The sequence below is a fragment of the Callospermophilus lateralis genome, chromosome 11 (assembly GCF_048772815.1).
Source record: "Callospermophilus lateralis isolate mCalLat2 chromosome 11, mCalLat2.hap1, whole genome shotgun sequence".
Taxonomy (NCBI): domain Eukaryota; kingdom Metazoa; phylum Chordata; class Mammalia; order Rodentia; family Sciuridae; genus Callospermophilus; species Callospermophilus lateralis.
Window position 1 is genome coordinate 16,098,512 of NC_135315.1, and position 22,970 is coordinate 16,121,481.

The 22,970-nt window shown below is 40.4% G+C and overlaps 1 protein-coding gene across 2 annotated transcripts; it reads right to left on the reverse strand.

The window, feature by feature from the left end:
- Positions 1-6,692: 6,692 nt before the first annotated feature.
- On the reverse strand, positions 6,693-21,755 carry Mettl2a (methyltransferase 2A, tRNA N3-cytidine). 2 transcript variants are annotated; one of them, XM_076870498.2, is made up of 9 exons: positions 21,649-21,755; positions 21,353-21,444; positions 19,209-19,567; positions 17,896-17,945; positions 14,855-14,915; positions 13,515-13,654; positions 11,681-11,787; positions 8,779-8,844; positions 6,693-7,222 (listed from the first exon to the last, which is right to left on the reverse strand). In XM_076870498.2, the coding sequence occupies exons 1-9, from the start codon at positions 21,753-21,755 to the stop codon at positions 7,068-7,070; spliced, it is 1,137 nt and encodes a 378-aa protein (XP_076726613.1). In that variant the 3' UTR covers positions 6,693-7,067. The 2 variants fall into 2 exon arrangements, with proteins under 2 accessions (XP_076726613.1, XP_076726614.1); XM_076870499.2 differs by lacking the exon at positions 21,353-21,444 and having other exon boundaries at positions 21,649-21,735.
- Positions 21,756-22,970: the final 1,215 nt, after the last annotated feature.

The window sequence follows — 22,970 nt, forward strand, 5'->3', positions numbered from 1 at the left end:
GGGAGAGGAATAAATCTTATGGAATTGGGTTAGAATCAAAGGTATTGACTTGAACTAATTTCAATACATTTTAATGTGAAGATGTATGTATATATCCACACACATCCCAGCTCTATCTACTGTATGTCCTGGGAGCAGAACACAGTAGCAATAAGCATGCTGTTAGTGCTCAGTTTCTAAAGACCTCACACGAGACCAGGACTCCTTGGGAACAATGTCTGTTTCCAGACTGGAGTAAAGGACAAGATGAGCCTGGAACAATATGTGTTTTACGTGCTCAAAGGGACATCTCAACAGATCTCAGAAGCCAGTTTGAAGGAGCCTCCACCAAATCAGAACAATATGAGTTATTAAAATAATAGCAATGAATAAAACAAAAAAATATAAGTCCATATTGAGGTGAGTGAAGAAATCTCTTCCTTACATTAGAATGACAACCAATAGATGTGGAAGGAACAGTGGGATTGGAATCATTACTTGGCAACCATTGTAGTAGTAATTCAGCCAAGAAACTGAGGGGTTTACATTTGATGAGGAACAGGGTATTTATAATCTCATTTTGTTTTTTTGTTACCAGTGATTGAGCCCAGAGGCCCTTAAGGAATAAGCCATATTCCCAGGCCTTTTTGAGACAGGATCTTGATAAATTGCTGAGGCCTGCATAGAACTTGTGGTTCTCTAGTCTCAGCCTCCCAAGTCCCTGGGATTACACGTGTGTGCCACTGTGCCTGGCTCAAAGCATTTTCCTACAGAACACTTATTAGCAACTTTATAGACAGGGACTGTTACGGTTTACATATGAGATATCTGTCAAAAGCTCCTATTTATATATATTCAAAGGTGAAACATTACTTAGGAGATCTATAACCTGGAAAGTCCATTCTAGTAGGCAAGTGGGGCATAGCTGGAGTACGTGGGTCACTGGAGACATGCTCTAGAAGTGCATTTTTCCTGTGGCCTCTTGCCCTGTTTCCTTACCCTGCCATGAGGCAAGCCGCCCTTCTACCATGACATGCTGCCTGTTGGGCCTAGAGCCAGCTATGGACTGAGACTTCTGAAATCATGAGCACTCAATAAATGATTTCTCCTTTGAGTTGTTCTTGGTGGGTATTTTGGTCACAGCAACACAAAAGCTGACTAAAACAGGGACCCAGCAGACATCACATAGTTTAAGCGACATCACCAATAGGGAAATATCACCTAAACCAATGAAAGGAATACAACATCACTTGATATAACTGCCCCAAATGCATAATCTGAACCAAATCATGAGGAAACACCAACAAATCTTACAGTTTATAAAACAGCCTGTAGTCTTACAATATCAAGGTTAAGGGAGCAAGCCTGAAGAATTGTTCCAGGCTAAAGGAGATAAGATAGAACTATTAAATGTAACACAATGAGCTTTTATGTGGTAAGGACATTATTGAGAAAATGTGAATGGTCTATAGTTGGTAGTGATGTTACCATGTGCTTCTACTTTTGATGCCTGTCTTATGTAATATAATCTCTCCAGTTACAGACATTACACATTAAAAAATACAGGGAAGTGGGACATTCCCCTTGCAACTTACTTTTTCATTTTGAGATTTTAAGTTGCCCAGACTGGCCTTGAATTTACAATTCTCCTGCCCCAGCCTCCTGAATAACTGGAATTACAGGGGTGTACCACCACACCCAGCCTTTTAAAATTGCTTAGACTGATTATGAACCACAGACAGCCTTCCTAGTACCTGAGACTAGAGGTGTATGCCTCAGTCTGGCCAGTGCCTTCAATTCTTTAGATACAGATTAGAGGGGCAACAGGGCTTAAAGTCCAGGGAACTAAGATTTATTTTTGTACGTGTTGGGGACTGAACTCAGGAGTGCTTTGCCACTAAGCTATCCCCTTACCTGTTTTTTAAGTTTTGAGACAGAGTCTGGCTAAATTGCCCAGGCTGACCTTGAATTTATAACCTTCCTGCTTCAGTCTCTGGGGGGAGCTAGCATTAGTGGCATGTGCTACCATGCTTGCTCTGACTTTTAGATTTATTTATTTGGTATTGGGGATTGATCCAGGGGAGCTTTACTACTGAGCTAAGTACCCAGCTCTTTAAAAAATTTTTTGAGATATAGTCTAAGTTGCGTAGGGCCTTGCACAAGTTGATGAGGCTGGCTCTGAATCTGTAATCCTCCTGCTTCAGCCTCCTGAACTGCTAGGATTACTGGCATGTACCACTGCACCTGGCCAGCTTTTTATTGTTTTGTACTGGGGATTGAACCTACTGGTGCTTTACCATTGAACCACATCATTAGCCCTTTATTTTATTTTGAGACGGGGTTTCATTAAAATTGCACAGGGCTTGACTAAATTGTTGAGGCTGGCTTGAACTTGCAACACTCCTGCTTCAGCCTCCAGGGTCGCTGGGATTACAGGTGCACACCTCCATGCACTGGCTTTTTAAATTTGTAATTCCTATGTATAAATTTTCAGTTATTAAAAAGTTTCAGTTATTAAAAAAATCTCAAGGGGCTGGGTTGTGGCTCAGTGGCAGAGCACTTGCCTCGCACATGTGAGGCACTGGGCTCAATCCTCAGCAGCACATAAAAATAAACAAAGATATTGTATCCATATATAACTAAAAAAATTTTTAAAAAATGAAACCAATTTTTAACAATGAAAACAAACAGCGGGAGGTAGTACAGTAAAGGAAAAAATAACCAAAGAGGAAAAACAAATCATGTTAAGTAACATAAATAAACAAATATGGCTGGAAGTACAAACCATATCTCAATAGTAAGCCTAAATGTCAATGGCTTAAACTCACCAATAAGAGACACAGGCTAGTAGAATGGATCAAAAAAAAAAAAAAAAAAAAAAAAAAAGATCCAATAATATGCTGCCTACAGGAGACGCATCTGATAGGAAAAGACATACTTAGACTGAAGGTGAAAGGTTGGGAAAATCATATCACTCATATGGACCTCGGGAGCAAGCAGGAGTGTCCATACTCATATCAAATAAAATAGACTTCAAGCCAAAGTTAATCAAAAGGGATAAAGAAGGACACTACATACTGCTCAAGGGAACCATACACCAACAAGACATAACAATCATAAATATATATGCCCCAAACAATGGTGCAGCCATGTTCATCAAACAAACTCAAGTTCAAGAGTCAAATAGATCACAATACAATAATTATTGGAGACTTCAACACACCTCTCTCACCACTGGACAGCTTCCAAACAAAAGTTGAATAAACTATAGAACTCAATAATACAATTAATAACCTAGACTTAATTGACATATATAGAATATACCACCCAACATCAAGCGGTTACATTTTTTTCTCAGCAGCACATGGATCCTTCTCAAAAATAGACCACATATTATGTCACAGGGCAACTCTTAGAAATTATAAAGGAGTAGAGATAATACCATGCATCTTATCTGATCATAATGGAATGCAACTGGAAATCAACAATAAAAGAAGGAAGGAAAAATCCTATATCACTTGGAGAATGAACAATAGGTTACTGAATGATCAATGGGTTATAGAAGACATTAAGGAGGAAATTAAAAAATTCTTAGAGATAAATGAAAACACAGACACAACATATCGGAATCTATGGGACACAATGAAAGCAGTTCTAAGAGGAAAATTCATTGCTTGGAGCTCATTCCTTAAAAAAAGAAAAAACCAACAAATAAATGATCTCACACTTCATCTCGAAACCCTAGAAAAAGAAGAGCAAAACAACATCAAAAGTAGTAGAAGGCAAGAAATAATTAAAATCAGAGCTGAAATCAATGAAATTGAAACAAAAGAAACAATTGAAAAAATTGACAAAACTTAAAAGTTGGTTCTTTGAAAAAATAAATAAGATAAACAGATCCTTAGCCATACTAACGAAGAGAAGAAGAGAGAGAACTCAAAATACTAGCATTCGGGATGAAAAAGGCAATATCACAACAGACACTACAGAAATACAGAAGATAATTAGAAATTATTTTGAAACCTTATACTCCAATAAAATAGAAGATAGTGAAGGCATTGATAAATTTCTTAAGTCATATGATCTGCCCAGATTGAGTCAGGAGGATATACACAACCTAAACAGACCAATACCAATTGAGGAAATAGAAGAAGCCATCAAAAGACTACCAACCAAGAGAAGCCCAGGACCGGATGGGTATACAGCAGAGTTTTACAAAACCTTTAAAGAACTAATACCAATACTTTTCAAGCTATTTCAGGAAATAGAAAAAGAGGGACAACTTCCAAATTCATTCTACGAGGCCAACATCACCCTGATTCCTAAACCAGACAAAGACACTTCAAAGAAAGAAAACTACAGACCAATATCTCTAATGAACATAGATGCAAAAATCCTCAATAAAATTCTGGCAAATCGGATACAGAAACATATCAAAAAGATCGTGCATCATGATCAAGTAGAATTCATCCCTGGGATGCAAGGCTGGTTCAGTATATGAAAATCAATAAATGTCATTCACCACATCAATAGACTTAAAGATAAAAACCATATATATGATCATCTCGATAGATGCAGAAAAAGCATTCGACAAAGTGCAGCATCCCTTTATGTTCAAAATACTAGAAAAACTAGGGATAACAGGAACATACCTCAACATTGTAAAAGCTATCTATGCTAAGCCTCAGGCTAGCACCATTCTGAACGGAGAAAAATTGAAGGCATTCCCTCTAAAATCTGAAACAAGACAGGGGTGCCCTCTCTCACCACTTCTGTTCAACATAGTTCTCGAAACACTGGCCAGAGCAATTAGACAGACGAAAGAAATTAAAGGCATAAAGATAGGAAAAGAAGAACTTAAATCATCACTATTTGCGGATGACAAGATCCTATACCCAAAATGTTCTACCAAGAAACTTCTAGAGCTAGTCAAATGAATTCAGCAAAGTGACAGGATATAAAATCAACACGCATAAATCAAAGGCATTCCTGTATATCAGTGACAAATCCTCTGAAATGGTAATGAGAACAACCACCCCATTCACAATATCCTCAAAAAAATAAGTTAACTCAAAATGGATCAAGGAGCTACGAATCAAACCAGAAACTTTGCGTCTAATAGAAGAAAAAGTTGGCCCTAATCTCCATCTCGTGGGGTCGGGCTTCAAATTCCTTAATAGGACACCTATAGCACAAGAGTTAAAATCAAGAATCAACAAATGGGACATACTCAAACTAAAAAGTTTTTTCTCAACAAGAGAAACGATAAGAGAGGTAAATAGGGAGCCTACATCCTGGGAACAAATATTTACCCCTCACACTTTAGATAGAGCTCTAATCTCCAGAGTATACAAAGAACTCAAAAAATTAAACAAGAAAACAAATAACCCAATCAACAAATGGGCCAAGGATCTGAACAGACACTTCTCAGAGGAGGATATACAATCAATCAACAAATACACGAAAAAATGATTACCATCTCTAGCAATCAGAGAAATGCAAATTAAAACCACTCTAAGATACCATCTCACTCCAGTAAGAATGGCAGCCATTATGAAGTCAAACATAATGAGTCAAAAATAATTATGAAGTCAAAAATAATAAGTGCTGGTGAGGATGTGGGGTAAAGGTACACTTGTACATTGCTGGTGGGACTGCAAATTGGTTCAGCCAATTTGGAAAGCAGTATGGAGATTCCTTGGAAAGGTGGGAATGGAATCACCATTTGACCCAGCTATTCCCCTTCTCGGACTATACCCAAAAGACCTAAAAAGAGCATACAACAGGGACACAGCTACATCAATGTTCATAGCAGCACAATTCACAATAGCTAGACTGTGGAACCAACCCAGATGCCCTTCAATAGATGGATTAAAAAAAAATGTGGCATTTATACACAATGGAATATTACTCAGCACTAAAAGACAACAAAATCATGGCATTTGTGGGGAAATGGATGGCATTAGAGCAGATTATGCTAAGTGAAGCTAGCCAATCCCTAAAAAACAAATGCAGAATGTATTCTTTAAGGGGGGCGACTCAAAACAGGGGGAGGAAGAGCATGAGAAGATTACCATTAAATAGGGACAATATGTGCGTGGGAATGGGAGAGAAGGGGAATTGCACAGAAGATGGTAGGAGACCCTCATTGTTATGCAAAATTACATATAAGATGGTGTGAGGGTGAAGAAAAATGAGAGAGAAACATGTCACAGTAGATTGGGTAGAAAGAGGGGAGGGGGGATAGGAAGGGCAGCACAATACAACAGACACTAGTATGGCCCTATGTATAAATGTGGTTGTATAACCAACGTGATCCTGCAATCTTTACACATGGAAAAATAAGATTAAGATTACGTATCCCATTTGAATCAAATGTATGCTATGCCAAGATCACTGTAATGTTTTGAGCAACTAATAAAAAAATTTTTTTAAAAATCTCAATTACTAGTTGCAACATGGCAATACAGAACTCAGTGAAAGAACTTGAGAAAAGTATGTTAATGGACTTTATAAACATAACATGATTGTGAAAATTGATTAAAATGTTTCCTGAATTTATTTGTTGCGGTGCTGAGGACAGAAACCAGGGCTTCCTATCCTCTAGGCAAGTGCTCTACCACTGAGCAACATCCCCAGACCTTTCTTTCCTTTTGGTACCAGGGATTGAAACCAGGGGCACTTAACCACCAAACCACATCCCAGTCCTTTTTTATACTTTATTAGAGACAAGAGATTTACTGAGTTGCTGAGGCTGGGTTTGAACTTGCCATTCTCCTGCCTCAGCCTTCCAAGTTGCTGGGATTGCAGGCATGCACCACCGCACCCAACCCCAAGTCCTTTTTCTTAATTTTGAGATAAAGTCTTGCTAAGTTGCTAAGGGTCTCACAAATTGCTGAGGCTAGCTTTGAACTTGCGATCCTCTTGTCTCAGCTTCCCAAGTTGCTGGGATTACAGGTGTGTGCCACTGCATCCAATCCTTGTTTAAATTCTTGAGTTGTCCAACATCAAGAAACCAGCACTTCAGATGTACTTTTTAGAAAAGTCCCCAAACAACGAGCTTGTGCTGTATCAGGAATAGGTGCCTTTCAGCTGGTGGTGGACAGAAGAGGCTTGCGGTATTTGCACTGAATCCAAACTCGGTACATTATCAGCTGTTTTCCTCGGTTCACTTGCAATCGACGATCCACCAGATTCTGTACCTTTTCTAGTCCGGCAGTAGTGAAAAGTGTGTCCAGTTCATCTGGTTTGGAAAGAGAAGATGTTTATGTATTTTCCCCTGAAGAAAAGTATTTTGTTGACTACTTCCTATATTAAATGGGCTGTGGGAGTTGCTGTCATTATGCCTTTTAGGTGGGTCCAACAGCATAGTTCTGTTACTCATGCAGTGATGGCCTGGTAACAGCAAGTGCATGTTCAGGCTGGGAAAGCCAACTTCATGGGAAGGGCAGTGTGAAACCCAGAGGAAGATCTTTTCAGAGTCAGATGATGGGGAGGGGTTTTTAAGCCAAAAAGTTACAGGCTAAGATTTTAAAAAATTCTTTGTTTTATATTTGGTGTCCAGGGCTTTATGAGCACCTTAAATTTAAATCTAAAAGCTGGGTGTTTTGGTGCACTCCTGAAATCACAGTGGCTCAGGAGGCTGAGGCAGGAGGATCTCAAGTTCAAAGCCAGCCTCTGCAACTTAGCTAGGCCCTAAGTAACTTTGAGAGACCCTGTGCCTAAATAACATATTAAAAAAGGCTTGGGTATGTAGCTTGGTGATTAAGCACCCCTGGGTTCAATCCCCCATATCAAAAACAAAAACCAAAACAAAAAAACAAAAAACAACCAAAACCCCAACAACCTATATATGTGTACATCAAAGCAACTTTTTTTAGGGGAGAGATTTCATCACTTCATCCAAAAACTCAAAGTATGTGTGTGACCTTAGAAAGGGCTCATGAACAGAATATTCATAAAATACTGGTGAAGGAAGATGCCTGCAAACAGAGCAGACAAGAGGAAAGCAGTTCCAGGTTATACTTGGAGCTCAGAGGAAATGACTCACGGAAGTAGCTACACCTCAAGTACAGACCAGTGTCAAAGGCAAAGCAGGCTGGCCTGAAAATGAGTCTTATCTTTTCCACTACTGGGGACTGAACTTAGGCAAGCTCTCTTCGGCTGAGCTACATCTTCAGTTGTTTTTATTTTTTTTAAATATTTATTTTTTAGTTGTAGTTGGACACAAATACCTTTATTCCACTTATTTATTTTTATGTGGTGCTGAGGATCAAACCCAGGGTCTTGGACGTGCGAGGTGAGCACTCTACCGCTGAGCCACAATCCCAGCCCAGTTGTTTTTATTTTGAGACAGGTTCTTACTAAGTTATGGAGGCTAATCTCGTCAAGCTTGCAATCCTCCTGCCTCAGATGCTGTGCCCAGCCAGAAACGAATCTTGCAAAACAAGTAAGTTTCCATTTTGGATAAAGTGTCAGAAAGAAAGAGCAAAGTAATGGACTGAAGGCCAGCATAAGTGGGGTGGAGAACTGCCAGAGAAACACTGTCCAAAAGCTAAGAGGGGCCAAGTCAACCTTCTTCTCAAAGTATACTGAAACACTTATCTGGCATCTTGGAGACCTTTAGAGGAAATACAGATCATCTTTTTTTTTTTTTTAAATATTTATTTTTCAGCTCTCGGCAGATACAACATCTTTGTTTGTATGTGGTACTGAGGATCGAACCCGGGCTGCACGCATGGCAGGCGAGCACGCTACCGCTTGAGCCACATCCCCAGCCCCCAGATCATCTTTTCATACCTTGTGTGAAGAAGTAAACTCTGGTTCCATCACCTCTCACATAGAAATTTTCAGATAGACACTGACCTGTGGAGGGACATGGTAAAAATCAGACACACTTCAAAGCACTTTTTAAATACACTGCTAATCAAATGTGCATCAACACTCTGATTTCTCACCAGGGCATGAAAACTCACATGTAAAATTCCAGCAATTCAGGAAGCTAAGGCAGGGGGGCTGCAAGTTTATCAGGGAACATGTAATTCTTTTTTTTTAAATTGATTAAAAAAAAATGACAGCAGAATGTATTTCAGTTCTTATTATACATACATACCACAATTTTTCATATCTCTGTTTATATAAAGTAGGTTGATACCCAATTTGTGTCTTCACACATGTACTTTGGACAATGATGTCCATCACATTCCTCCATCATTGCTAACCCCCTGCCCCCTCCCTTTCCCTCCCACCTCTCTTCCCTATCTAGAATTCACCCATTCCTCCCATGCTCCCCCTCCCTACCCCACTATGAATCAGCCTCCTTATATCAGAGAAAACATTTGGTATTTGTTTTTGGGATTGGCTAACTTCACTTAGCATTATCTTCTCCAACGCCATCCATTTACCTGCAAATGCCATGATAATTTATTCTCTTTTATTGCTGAGTAAATTTCCATTGTGTATAAACGCCACATTTTTTTTATCCATTCATCCACTGAAGGGCACCTAGGTTGGCTCCACAGTTTAGCTATTGTGAATTGTGCTGCTATAAACATTGATGTGGCTGAGCCCCTGTAGTATGCTGTTTTTAAGTGATTTGGGTATAGTCCAAGGAGAGGGATAGCTGGGTCAAATGGTGGTTCCATTCCCAGATTTCGAGGGAATCTCCATACTGCTTTCCATATTGGCTGCAACAATTTGCAGTCCCATCAGCAATGTATGAGTGTATCTTTTTCCCCACATCCTCGCCAACACTTATTGTTCAGTTTTGATTTGCATTTCTCTAATCGCTAGAGATACTGAGCATTTTTTCATATATTTGTTGATTGATTGTATACCTCTTCTGAGAAGTGTCTGTTCAGGTCCTTGGGCCATTTGTTGATTGGGTTATTTGTTTTTATGGTGCTTAGCTTTCTGAGTTCTTTGTATACCCTAGAGATTAGTGCTCTACCTGATGTGCGAGGGGTAAAAATTTGCTCCCAGGATATAAGCTCTCTATTCACTTCACAGATTGTTTCTTTTGCTGAGAAGCAACTTTTTAGTTTGATTCCATTCTATTTATTGATTCTTGGTTTTAATTCTTGCGTTATAGGAGTCTTGTTAAGGAAGTGGGGGCCTAATCCCACATGATAAAGATTAGGGCCTACTTTTTCTTCTATTAGAAGCAGAGTCTCTGGTTTAATTCCTAGGTCCTTGATCCATTTTGAGTTAAGTTTTATGCATGGTGAGACAGGTTTAATTTCATTTTGTTGCATATGGATTTTCAGTTTAGGGAACATATAATTCTTAGTTCTGTATGCTAGACTTAGCTGATGAAAACAATAGTTTTTTTTTTTTTTTTTGGGGGGGGGGGGTTGTTGTAGTTTTTAATCATTCCCAAGCCCCAGATTAAGTTAACAGTACCATCTTTTTTTTTTTTTTTGGTATGGGGGATTGAACCCAGCATTTAATCACTGAGCCACATCCCCATCCCTTTTTATTTTTTGACACAGGGTCTCATTAAATTGCTGAGGCAGGCTTCAAACTTGCTATCTTCCTGCCTCAGCCTCCTGAGCTGCTGGGATCACACAAGTGAGCCACCACAACTAGCTTTACTTTTTATTTGAGACAGAGTCTCCATAAGTTGCTTAGGGCCTTGCTTAGTTGCTGAGTTCAAGGCCAGCCTCAGCAGCTAAACATGGCCCTAAGCAACTTAGTGAGACCCTTTTCAAAATAAAAAGTAAAAAAGGCTGGGCATATGGCACAAGGGTAAAATACCTCTGGATTCAATTCCCAGTACTAAAAATAATAAAAAAAAATAAGCACATACCTTTCTTTGAACTAGCCAATGAGAGGGTTAGAAACAATTATCTCTTTATTAATATTTCCTCTAAGTTTTGTTTACTGGCCATTTAGATATGCTCTTCCGTGAACTGCCTGTTTTTTTGGGTGGGTCACTGATCTTTTCCTTATCAATCTCATGACAGCCTTTTGAAGAGCATAGATACGAGTCTATCTATTATATGTTCCAGAAATACATCTACTCAATTTCTCATTTGTCTTCTAATTAAGAGAAAAAAATTCAATGCTAGGTATGGAACCCAGAGCCTGGTATACACTAGGGAAGTGCTCTACCACTGAGCGATATCCCCAGTCATTTTTATTTTGAGACAGGTTCTTGCTACATTGCCCAGGCTTTGAATTTGCCATCCTCCTGCCTCAGTCTCCTGGGTAGCTCGGATTACAAGCTTGTAGCTCTGAACCCAGCCTCTTCTAATTTTTCAATGGCATCTTTGAACATACTAAATTTAATATTATTTATGTAATCAAATATCTAAGCATAGCTCTTTTAAAGTAGTTATTTTGGTTTAAAAGACCTAAAACCCAGATTGTACAAAACTCTTATTATTAAAAGTTTTTGTAAACATCATCCCTTTCCTTGTTATGTATCAAGTGGCTTACAAACTGGGCTCTAATTCTGAAGTCTCCTTCCACTGACGTCTAGGTCTAATCTGATGGTAAAACCACCATTTAAGGGCTGGGGTTGTAGCTCAGGGGTGGAGCGTGCCTCGCTTGTGTGAGGCACTGGGTTTGGTCCTCAGCAGCACATAAAAAATAAAATGAAATAAAGGTATTGTGCCCAACTTCTACAATAACAAAACCCCCCCAAACAAAAATAAAACAAATAAACAAAATACACCGTTTAATAATAATGGCAAAATACCTTTTTTAAACCGCAGCTGGGCCATGTCATAGCGACCATAATCTCGCAAAAGCATCATTCCTCCAGGCTTCAGAAGTCTGCTCAGCCTATTGATAGCTTTTTGCATCCTGTGGGGAAGAAGGGAAGAAAGATTAGGCCTCCTTAGGAAAAGGGCTCCTTTTCCCTGCCGCATATCCCTAAAAGCCTGTGGACTTCCTAACTTGGACACATCAACCCTGAAATTATAGCTCCTCTGCCTCTGCTTCAGTTAAAGAAGCTCAAGGAAAGCCTGCTTTGCCATAGGGCTCTGTAGTGAGCAAAGTTCCATATTCTCCATCTGGCTTACTTTATCCTGGGCCTAGCATTGCTACCCCACTCTACTCGTTTTTTGTAGTACTGGGGATTGAACCCAGGGATACTTTACCACTGAGCTATATCCCCAGCTGTTTTTAGCTTTTATTTTGAGGAAGGGTCTCTTTCACTAAATTGCTGAGGCTGGCTTTGAACTTGCTATCCTCCTGCCCCAGTCTCCAGAGATTATAAGTGTGAGCCACAGTGCCTGACTATTGTGCTCTATACTCCTGTGGCTCTCTGGGAGTCCTGACCAAACAATATGGGGACTGCTAGCAAGTCATATACTACCCCATTAGACTTGAGATATTTCAATGCAAAGACTGTCCCCAGTGGCCTCCCTCCCTCCAATTGGGGACTGAACTCAGGGGATACTTTACCACTGAGCTGGACACAGTGCCTTTATTTTATTTATTTTTATGCAGTGCCAGGGATCAAACCCATTGCCTCACACGTGCTAGGCAAGTGCTCTACCACTGAGCCACAACCCCACCCAGCCCTCTCCCTGTTCTTGTTTAAATTTTGAGTCAGGTATGGTGGCACATGCCTGTAAATCCCAGCAACTCAGGAGGCTGAGGCAGGAGGATTCCAAGTTCAAGACCAGCCTCAGCAAAGTATCAAGGACCTAAGTAACTTAGCAAGACCCTAACTCAAAAGGACTGGAGATGTGGCTCAGTGGTTAAGTATCCCAGGTTCAATCTGCAGTACCCCCCCCCACAAAAACAAACAAACAAACAAAAAATATACATATGTATTTGAAACACAGTCTCACTAAGTTGCTGAGCTGAGGCTGGTCTTGAACATGTGATCCTGTTGCCTCAGCCTTCTGAGAAACTGGTATTATAAGTGCGTGCCTCTGTGCCTGCTGAGACTGTTTTTGTTTCTTAAATGAAGTCCTTTCCTTAAAAACTTACAATTTCTGAGCCAGGTCGGGTGGTGCATGCCTGTGATGCCAGCAACTCAGGAGTATGAGGCAGGAGGACCACAAGTTCTAAAAGCCAGCCTCAGCAACTCAGTGAAGCCCTGGGTAATGTAGTGAGACCCTGTTTCAAAATACAAAATATAAAGGGCTGGGGATGTGGCTCAGTATTTAAGCACTGGTGACAAACAAACAAATTAATCACAGATGGTATGGCTTCTTCATGTCCATTAGAACATAAAAAAACCTTCTTAATTTTAGAACTTTTAATTTAAAGTTTCTGACCAAAACTTTCTTTTTGCTAGGCTACTAGTTAAAGGACCTAAAACTTACTTGTCTGACCCAGGCACAGTGTTGCGCACCTGTAATCTCAGCTATTTGGGAGGAAGAAGTAGGAGAATCTTAAAAGGTCAAGTAAAAGGTCAGTCTGGGTAACTTAGCAAGATCCTGTCTCAAAACAAAATAAAAAGGGCTGGGGGAGAGCTCAGTGGTAGAGTGCTTGCCTTGCATGCATGAGGCCCTGCGTTGAATTCCCAGTCCAAAACAAAACAAAAAATCAACCAACCAACCAACCAACAAACTTACTTGTCTGGAAGAACTGCTGAAAGAACAAATATGAGAATGATGACATCAACACTGTCCCCAGGCACTGGATAATTCTGATCTTCATCACAGAAATCATGAACAAAAGCAAAACAGCGAGAAGAGTCATACTCTGAATTTGTCTGCACACAGGCGGAGAAAGAAATGGGTCAGAATAAGTGAGCATAGCTTGAGATCAGTTTGTCGCTGCTATTACTTCCAGCAGAGGGACCTACTTCTAATAAAACAGATAGGGAAGATCCTGCGCAATTCAAACTGGTGCTTTTTAAAAATTATTAATTATATATTTTTTAGTTTTTTTAGTTGTAATTGGGCACAATATCTTTGATTAATTAATTAATTATGTGGTGCTGAGGATTGAACCCAGGGCCTTGCACAAGCTATGTGAGCACTCTACTGCTGAGCCACAACCCCAGTCCCCAAACTGATGCTTTTAAAAGGAGCATTTCTGACTACTTTTATTCTTTATTCTGATGCACTGTCACACCAGTCAGGTATGAAGTTAGATCTGGGGACTGGAGAATGCCAAGAAAATCAAGAGACCAAAAAACTCATAAGGAGAAAGACAAAGTATATTTAAGTGATCTTGAGCCACAAGATTAACTATTTCCAAGCTGGAAATGGTGGTGGTATATGCCTGTAATCCCAGCAACTTGGGAGACTGAGGCAGGAGTCACAAATTCAAGGCCAGCCTCAGCACCTTAGCAAGACCCTGTCTCAAAATAAAAAATAAAAAGGGGCTGGGAATGTAGCTCAGTGTTAAGGGCACTCCTTAGTTCAAACCCTAGGGTATCTTCCCCATCCATGTATCTTCTTTTTTATGGTACTAGGGATTGATCCTAGGGGTGTTCTACCACTGAGCTACATCTCCAGCCCTTTTTGCTTTTTAAGATGGGATCTAAATTAGTGACCCAAAGTGGCCTTGAACTTGTAATCCTCCTACCTTAGCTGCCTCAGTTTCTGGGATTACAGATGTGAGTCACTGCACCCAACCATGTCCCTTTTTCCCAAAAATGTGACTTGGTTCCCCATTGGTCATAGCTGAACCAGACAGAGTGAGTAGATTTCTAAGTAGGGCTGAATAAATCAGACTATTTCTGGGATTTTAGAATTGGGACAGTCATTCTGGTGAACATAGGTTTGGAAAGGTGAAGAGCCCTGTTCTAAGTTCTACAGTTGGTGAGTGGCAGATTCAGTATTTAGTATACCTGGCTCTTAACCAGGCTGTTTCACTAAATCTTTTATTTAGGCCATAGTGCCAAAACATAGTGAACCCCTTTATTTAGTAAGTGAAAAATCCTGATATGAGCCACTGCACTTACCTGGACTAGTTCCACAGCTGTGGAAGAAAAATCACAACAGTAAACAAAGAGGCCTGGGTCACTGAAATGGGCAGGGGAAAAAAAAAAAAAAACAGAAAAATTAGGCTGCAAAATAGACTGTGTCTATTTTCTTTCTTGTAGCAGATAAAGTATCAAGTGGCAGAGTACTGTACCATTCATTCAAAGAAACCATACCTATTAGTTACAACACATATTTATTAAAAATATTACTTTGCCTTCAAATCAAGCTGGGCCTGATGGTAGCCTTCCTGCATCTTTCTGCTGAGCTTCCTTAGAACTTTCTCCATGCTAGGAATACATCTGTGCCTACAAGCCTGGCTCCACTACACAGTGAATGGTGTGAAGACAGAGATTACATCTTATACTTAATTCCTTTGTCAAATGCAGAAAGTCTACTTTGCTGGACATCATCCTAGATATTGGGGCGAAAAAGAACAAGATAAAATCCCCGTTTTTATTCCTTTTTTGGTACCAGGGATTGAACCCAGGGCACTTAACTATTGAGCCCTTTTTAAAAATATTTTATTTAGAGTTAGGGTCTCGCAAAGTTGAGGCTGACTTTAAATTTATCCTCCTACCTCAGCCTCCTGAGCTGCTGGGATTACAGGCATGCATGACTGAGCCCAGTAAGGCCATAATTATTGTTGTTATTATTATTATTATTAAATATTTGTTTTTTAGTTGTAGTTGGACACAATACCTTATTTATTTACTTTTATGTGGTGTGAGGATCAAACCCAGGGTGAGCGCTCTACCGCTGAGCCACAACCCCACCCAAGTCCATAATTATTGAGGAAAGTTTTACTTGTATTTGAAGTGGATTACTAACAGTGTGTCATGATAAGTTTTCTTATCAATTCCTAACAATAAGATATGTTTTTTAAAATATTTTTTTTAGTTGTTGATGGACTTGTCTTTTTATTTATTTAATTTTTTAAATATTTATTTTTTAGCTGTAGTTGGACACAATACCTTTATTTCACTGATTTATTTTTATGTGGTGCTGAGGATCGAACCCAGGGTCTCACACGTTCGAGGCAAGCGCTCTACCGTTGAGCCACAACCCAAGCCCTGTCTTTTATATTTTTATGTGGTGCTGAGGATCAAACCCAGTGCCTCACCCATGCTAGGCAAGCATGCTACCACTGAGCCACACAACCTCAACTCCAAGATACATGTTTTTTTTTTTTTAGAGAGAGAATTTTTATTTATTTATTTTTTTAGTTTTTGGCGAACATAACATCTTTGTATGTGGTGCTGAGGATCGAACCCGGGCCGCACGCATGCCAGGCGAGTGCGCTACCGCTTGAGCCACATCCCCAGCCCAAGATACATGTTTTTAATGAGGTTAATGTGTCACTAAATCCTGTTAGTAAGTATTATGTGCTAAATTGGCAAATTATTAAATAGAACCTTTGAGAAACAATGGGTTTACTGGAAAATGTGGAATTAGAATGTCATTTCCACCTGTGGCTTGAGAATAGCTGTGTAAGAGATGTAGTTTGATTCTAAGCTGAGTTTCTAAAACTACAGGAATTTTGTGAGTGGTAGGAGTGTTTCATGTTATTTGTAATAAGTCTCTTTGGGATCATACTGAATTTATGCTAAAGTTAGAGTAGAGCCCCTGGGTAGCCAAAAAGATCAAGTGATTAGTCAATCACAGTGGTGAAGACCTGCAATCCCAGCAACTCGGGAGGCTAAGGCAAGAAGTTGATTTGTGGACGGCCAGCCTCAAGAAATTTAGCAAGACCCTAAACAACTTAATAAGACCCTGTCTCAAAATAAAAAATGGCTGGGGATATAGCTCAGTTGATAGAGTGCTTGCCCCACATGCACAAGGCCCTGGATTCAATTCCCAGCACCAAAAATAAATAAATAAATAAACACACACACACACACACACACACACACACACACACACACACACAGAGGTGAAGCACCCCTGGGTTAAATTCCTAGTACCAAAAAACCATACCAAAACAAAAAACAAAAAACTCCCACAAAAAACCCCAAACCAACCAACAAACAAAAACCCAAACCTACTTATCTACTGTCTCAATCAAGTGATTCAGAGGGTTCTAAGTTTCAGCTCCCTACCAACCTGCCAGGAAGGGAACAGGGGAAGGATATTAAGCTCTATAAAGATTCCTGATGGAGGGTAGGTGGGGATGATTTTTGCCGAGTTACTGGGTTGCTGAACACATCCACAGGCTGGGGGTGTATGGGAGGAAGAGATACATCCCATAATTCCATTGGGGTTGTTCTGAAACTCAGGATTTTCAGGTCTCACCCTATATATCTCTTCATTTGGCTGTATATCTGTACCCTTTATAATATCTTTTAAAGTGAACAGGTAAATGTAAATAAAGTATTTCCCTGAGTTCTGTGATCTACTCTAAGAAATTACCAAACCCAAGGAGGGTGTTGTGGGATCCCAGATTTATAACCCACAGGAAAAAATGTGGAAGGCCTATATTTGCAACCAGCATTTGAAGTGGGAGTGCAGTCTTTTGGAATCTGACACTAACTCCAGGTAGACAGTATCAGAATTGAATTGCAAGAACCAGCTGGAGTTGGAGATTTGGTCAGTATGTGGAAAACAGCACACACATCTTGTGTGAGAATTGTTCTGAGTACAGCAATATTTGAATTTATATCAGAAATGGAGATAGGTCAGCTTTCTCAACTCAGGGATTAATGATAATCTAGTGATTGTTACAGAGGTCAGGAAGGCAGAGAAATAGATAAATGAACATGTTCTAAGCATCTTAGAAAGCACTATATATTAACACTATAACAGGTTTTTAAATCTAGTTTCCCCCATGACAAAGGTACCTTACACATCAAATTAAATTAAAACAACTCACAAATGGAGAATGTTGAAACCTAAATTCCTTGTAATCCATGTTTCTGGATAACCACTGCTGACAGTTTAATACAATAAGAGTTCTAAAAGAACAAGGGACCCCCAACCTTTGTCCTCTTTGCTGCCATATAGTTATACTTGACAATACACTTACTTGTTAGTTTGTAAAATTGGAAAGACTGTATTTCCCACACCACAACCAACCTAGAGATAGAAATGAGCTATTAGTCATAGAAGCTATTAATATTCACAAAACCATTAACTCTCCAAAGCTAAATAATCAATAAATAACTTTGCTAATTGTACAAGGAAAGGTATAGTGACTACAGCTTAACAGTACCCATTACATTATTTAATCTTGATCTTCTTAAAGAGGTAGCCATAAAAGACAGGAGCATGGGCTTTCATTAGAAGGGAGCTGGTTTAGAATATGGGCATGGGCCACCTTATTTATTAATATTTATTTTTTAGTTCTCGGCGGACACAACATCTTTGTTTGTATGTGGTGCTGAGGATTAAACCCGGGTCGCATGCATGGCAGGCGAGCGTGCTACCGCTTGAGCCACATCCCCAGCCCCTACCTTATTTATTTTTTAACAGTATTAGGAATAGAACTTGGGGTTTAATGAATGTTAGGCAAGTGTTCTACCAGTGAGATATATCCCCTGATCCTTTTTTTTTTTTAAAAAAAATTATTTTTAAGTTGCCCTAGATGGCCATTAACTTCTGATTCTCCTACCTTAGGCTCCCTAGTAGCTGGGATTATAGGCTTGTACCATCATATCTTGCTATCTTTACTTTTTAAGTCCTAGCAAATGTCCCATCAATAAAAATATTTTCCTACTGAGTTCTACTGTACTATTACTGGAAAAACAGACTGAATTGAAAACTACAAAAAGGATACCTTATTAACTTTGTCCTAAATACAGCACTGCCTGTGGTAATAAAAACAGCAAGTATATACTGATACTGAGGGCTTACTACATGTCAGACATTATTCTGGTATGTTTACATACATTATCTCAATCTTCCTAACAATGAGGAGGCCAAGAGGCAACAAATCCCAATACTGTGGGAAGCGCAGGCACTTGTCCAAAATCTCTCCAGAGAGGGGGTAGGGTTGTAGCTCAGTGGTAAAGCACTTGCCTAACTTGTACAGGCCTTGGGTTCATTCCCTAGGAACACACACACAAAGTCACACCACAGGACTCAATTGCAAGGCCAACCAGCTCCAGAATTAGCTTTCAGTGGACTGTATATTTCCTTTGTTGTGAAATTCTATTATAATACCCATCTAAACATCTTTCCAGTTCAAAAAATACAGGCAATTCCAGGCCAATACAAGGGTCAAGTTTAGTCAACTTCATCAGATAAGAGTCATTTTTGTGGTAAGGCTTTCTATTTTATTTTGTGTACACAATGTGACAGCTTCACTAAGTCCACTAAAAGGAACCTAAAGGAAGGTACCTCAAGTATTCGGTAAGTGGCTGAGGATCCAGGAAACTCATCAGCACAAATTTCCAGGTGACTGAGTTTCTGTGTTACAGTCTCCTCCACAGAAAACACCTGTGCTGTATGTTCAAGGGTGCTAGAAGAACACTTATGTTGTTCTCCCACTGTTAAGCCATGTCCATCTTCACTGCTTCTACATGCAGAGATTTCATTCCTTTTGTTCTCCAACATTAAATCCTTCACGTGATTTTGATTTTGGCTAGGTGCCAGTTCGGGGAATTCAGTAAAAAGCCAGTGTCTATCCTTGAAAAATCCATTTTCATGAATTTTGTAGAAGTCATTCCAGTATTTATGGGCATTGACTTCATAATCAACTGTAAAGAGTCAAGAAAGAATTTTATGAGTCAGGTCTCAAATATTTTATATTATCTAATGTCAATTATCCTGCTTCACTAAATATCATTTTACACTAAAAGTAACCACATGTAGAGCCATAGTTCACAGAGCTGAAGGCACTTGAGGTAATTTAGTTCTGTTATTATTATACCCAAATCCCCGATTTGTCATTCCCAGGGAGTTTAATTTCTGTTGGAACCATCACACAGGGAACTTCTTACCTATCATTCTCCTTTCATGTCTCTGGATGGCTACTGAGTATTGGAAAATTCTAAAATTAAGCAAATCCCTAGCATCACACACACACACAAGCAAATATCTGTCCAATCACTTTTAGTAAAAAGATCCTATTGTTTCTTGGGGCCAAAATAACAACTTTTTAGTATTTGTGGGCAGCTACTTTACCCTCTAAATAGTGTGAAGTCCAGATATGAATTCAATATTACTAGTAACTAAAAATGAAACAAGGCTCAAAATAGACAACATAAAAATGTCTGTAGGTGAGAAGGATTTTAAGGAACCAAAGAGACTAAAGGAAGAAATGTGGACTGAAGCTGGGCATGGTGGCTCATGCCTGTAATCCCAGCTACTCAGGAGGCTAAGGATTGCAAGTTTGAGGCCAGTATAGGTTGCAAGACAAAAAAGAAAAAGTTAAAAACATTTAAAGTGATTAAGGCAGTCTCAGATTTGTTTACTTCTTTGCCAATACAAGGTCCCAACTTGTGTAGGGAGGTTTTTTTTTTCTTTTTTTTAAAGTAAGGAATTGGATGTTAGTCCCTTCACTTATATTACTGACAGCTTACCTCTGGGCAAAACACTTAATGTCCTGTAGTCCAAGCTTCTTTCCCGCCCCCTTCTTTTTGAGACAGGATCTTCCTATGTTTCCCAGGTTGGCCTTGAACTCCTGGGCTCAAGTGATCCTCCTAAGCAGTGGGATAACAGGTGCACATTGCTGCACTCAGCTAAACTTTCTGTAACTGTATAAAGATGAAGTGTACTACATGATTTTCAAAATCCCTTTAACTCTACCTTGCTTTACCTAGCCTGTCAAACTATGCTGGGTGAATAATTTGTAATTGGAATATTTTTATTATTGTACAGAGATCTTTTAGTGGGCATTACTCTCAAATTTCTAGTTGGACCATCAATGGTCTCTTAGGACATAGGACCAACTAGTCTCTAGGTTAATTTTGGCTACTCTCTAAGGAGGGACCTGTTTTCCCTTGGCCAGACTTTTGTATTCTGCTTCATGCATCTTTCCTTGAGAAGTTCTAAGTCCTCAAACCCATCCCATAAGGAAAAGACACATAAATACTAGCTGTTACTCCTTCCTAACAATATTTAAAATCTGTTCACTTAAATCTATCTCCAATGACAACTCAAGTACCATGTAAATCATGAAGAAAGTACATTCACTAAGATAACGTACTATACAGTTTCCAAAGACTAACCACATCAATATAGTACTAGTCAACAAAGTTAAAAACTCAATTGCTAGAATAAGTTGTCCTCCCCCGCCCCCCCCCCCCAAAAAAACCACAGGAAACCCTAAAGTTAAAACATGCTCTATGCCCCCAGCAAGGCTAGGTTAAAAAGCGCCTTTTCCCTTCGTATTCCTCCCTCCCCCTCCCGTTCTACTTTCGAGTTCTTCATCAGGCCAGTAACCAAGGACCTTGGCAGCTGCGGTTCGCTGGCCTCTCCGCAAGGCACGTTCTCTAGCACGCCGGCTGAGATACCAACCACCGACGCCCGCCCGGGCACACCTTGTTTCTCTGGGCACACCCGCTGAGAGCTGTTCTCCTGCACTTTCCTCTCTGCCGCCGCGGCCTGCTCTTCCGACCACTCCACATCGTCCCTGGGAAAACCAAACAGGCAGCTTAGGGACCTCTCATCTCAGCTGCGGGCAGGGTCAGTCGCCGGCCGGGAAGCGCGTCTTCCCGGGAGGAGCGCGCCATGGTCAGGGCAGTTGTACTAGTGGCCTGTGCTCAGGGGTTCTCCAAGCGCTCGGAGCGGCGGGACCGGGGCGAGCCGCAGGCCGGACGAGGGGCAGGGCAGTTACCAGGCATTGTGGTGGAAGACGCGCGCTGGGTCGCTCAAGAACCGGCTGCCGAACTGTTGCCTCTTCCCGCCCAAGGCCGACGCACCTTCAGGACACGAGTCGGCCATAGTACCGGATCCGGAAATGCCTTCTTTCCGTAACGCGAGAACCCCTATGGGCCACGCCCCTTCCTGGACGCCCGGGACCTGGGCGGGAAAAGAGGGAGGTGGGGCGGCCAACGAGTAGGTGAAGGGAGCTCGCGGAAAGGGTGCGATCCGAGTCGTTTCTTCCCGACGAGTTGCTGGTGGGCGGGCAGGGTGTGAAGAAAGTGGGAGACATCCCTCTTGAGCCCCAGTTCAGTGCTGGTCTCCTACCAGGTTCCCCAGTTAATTTGTGTGGAAAAATCTTGAATCACTACTTGGCCTCACTGTGGAGCTGATAGCCGGAGAACTGAGGAAGCTGCGGAATAACTGGAGTGACAAGCGAGCACCACTTCCGCCATCAGCACCCTTTTTTAAAAACAATCTGTAGCCTGGTTTAATACACCCAAGATCTAGGACTTGGGTTCAGTCCCCTTCAGGGGTGGGCGTGGGGGCCGATATACACATACCAATAGTCTGTAGTATTAATACATTTTCAGCTTACATTTGTATTTCCAGAATTACTACGAGTTGATTCACAGGAGTCTAGAAATAGGCTGTCAATATAAAATAAAGCCCGGCATGGCGATAGCACGCCTGTAATCCCATTTTCTCTGGAGTCGGAGATGGGAGGAGGCCAGCCAGGGCAATTGAATGAGATCCTGTTTCTGAAGGACTGGGGATGTAGATCAGCAGGCAAGGCCCTGGGTTCAATCCCCGGTACAGAATTTCCCTATCTATCTGGTTGAGAAGACTTTCAAGAGAAGTGTGATGACTACTACCTAGGAAAGGGTTATTTAATTAGTGCAGTGCTAGACATGGTACATTGGTATTCTATTGCAGATTCTTTGTATAGGTAAAACTAAGGAGAGCAACGAGAGAGTACTTTTCCCATTAAAGAAGCGGAAACAAACCCAAAGTGCTCTCTATCCATGAAGAAAAAGACATGGATTGATTAAAAAAGAGAAGATAAGATACTCAAGAACATATACTTTGTTTGAAGACAAAGTACTTTTGTTATTTTCATGGACTTCTGAAGCGTTTTGAACAGAAGCTCCATTCCAAAATACAAGAATTTCTTTCTTTTCTCAAGGCCAGCTGTTTGCAGATAAGGTGGCTGAATTAAATTTATTTTTGACATCATCTTCTTTCATCTAAGGGCTATTTTTCTACCCTCATCAAAAGCTGTTAGAGTTTCCATTC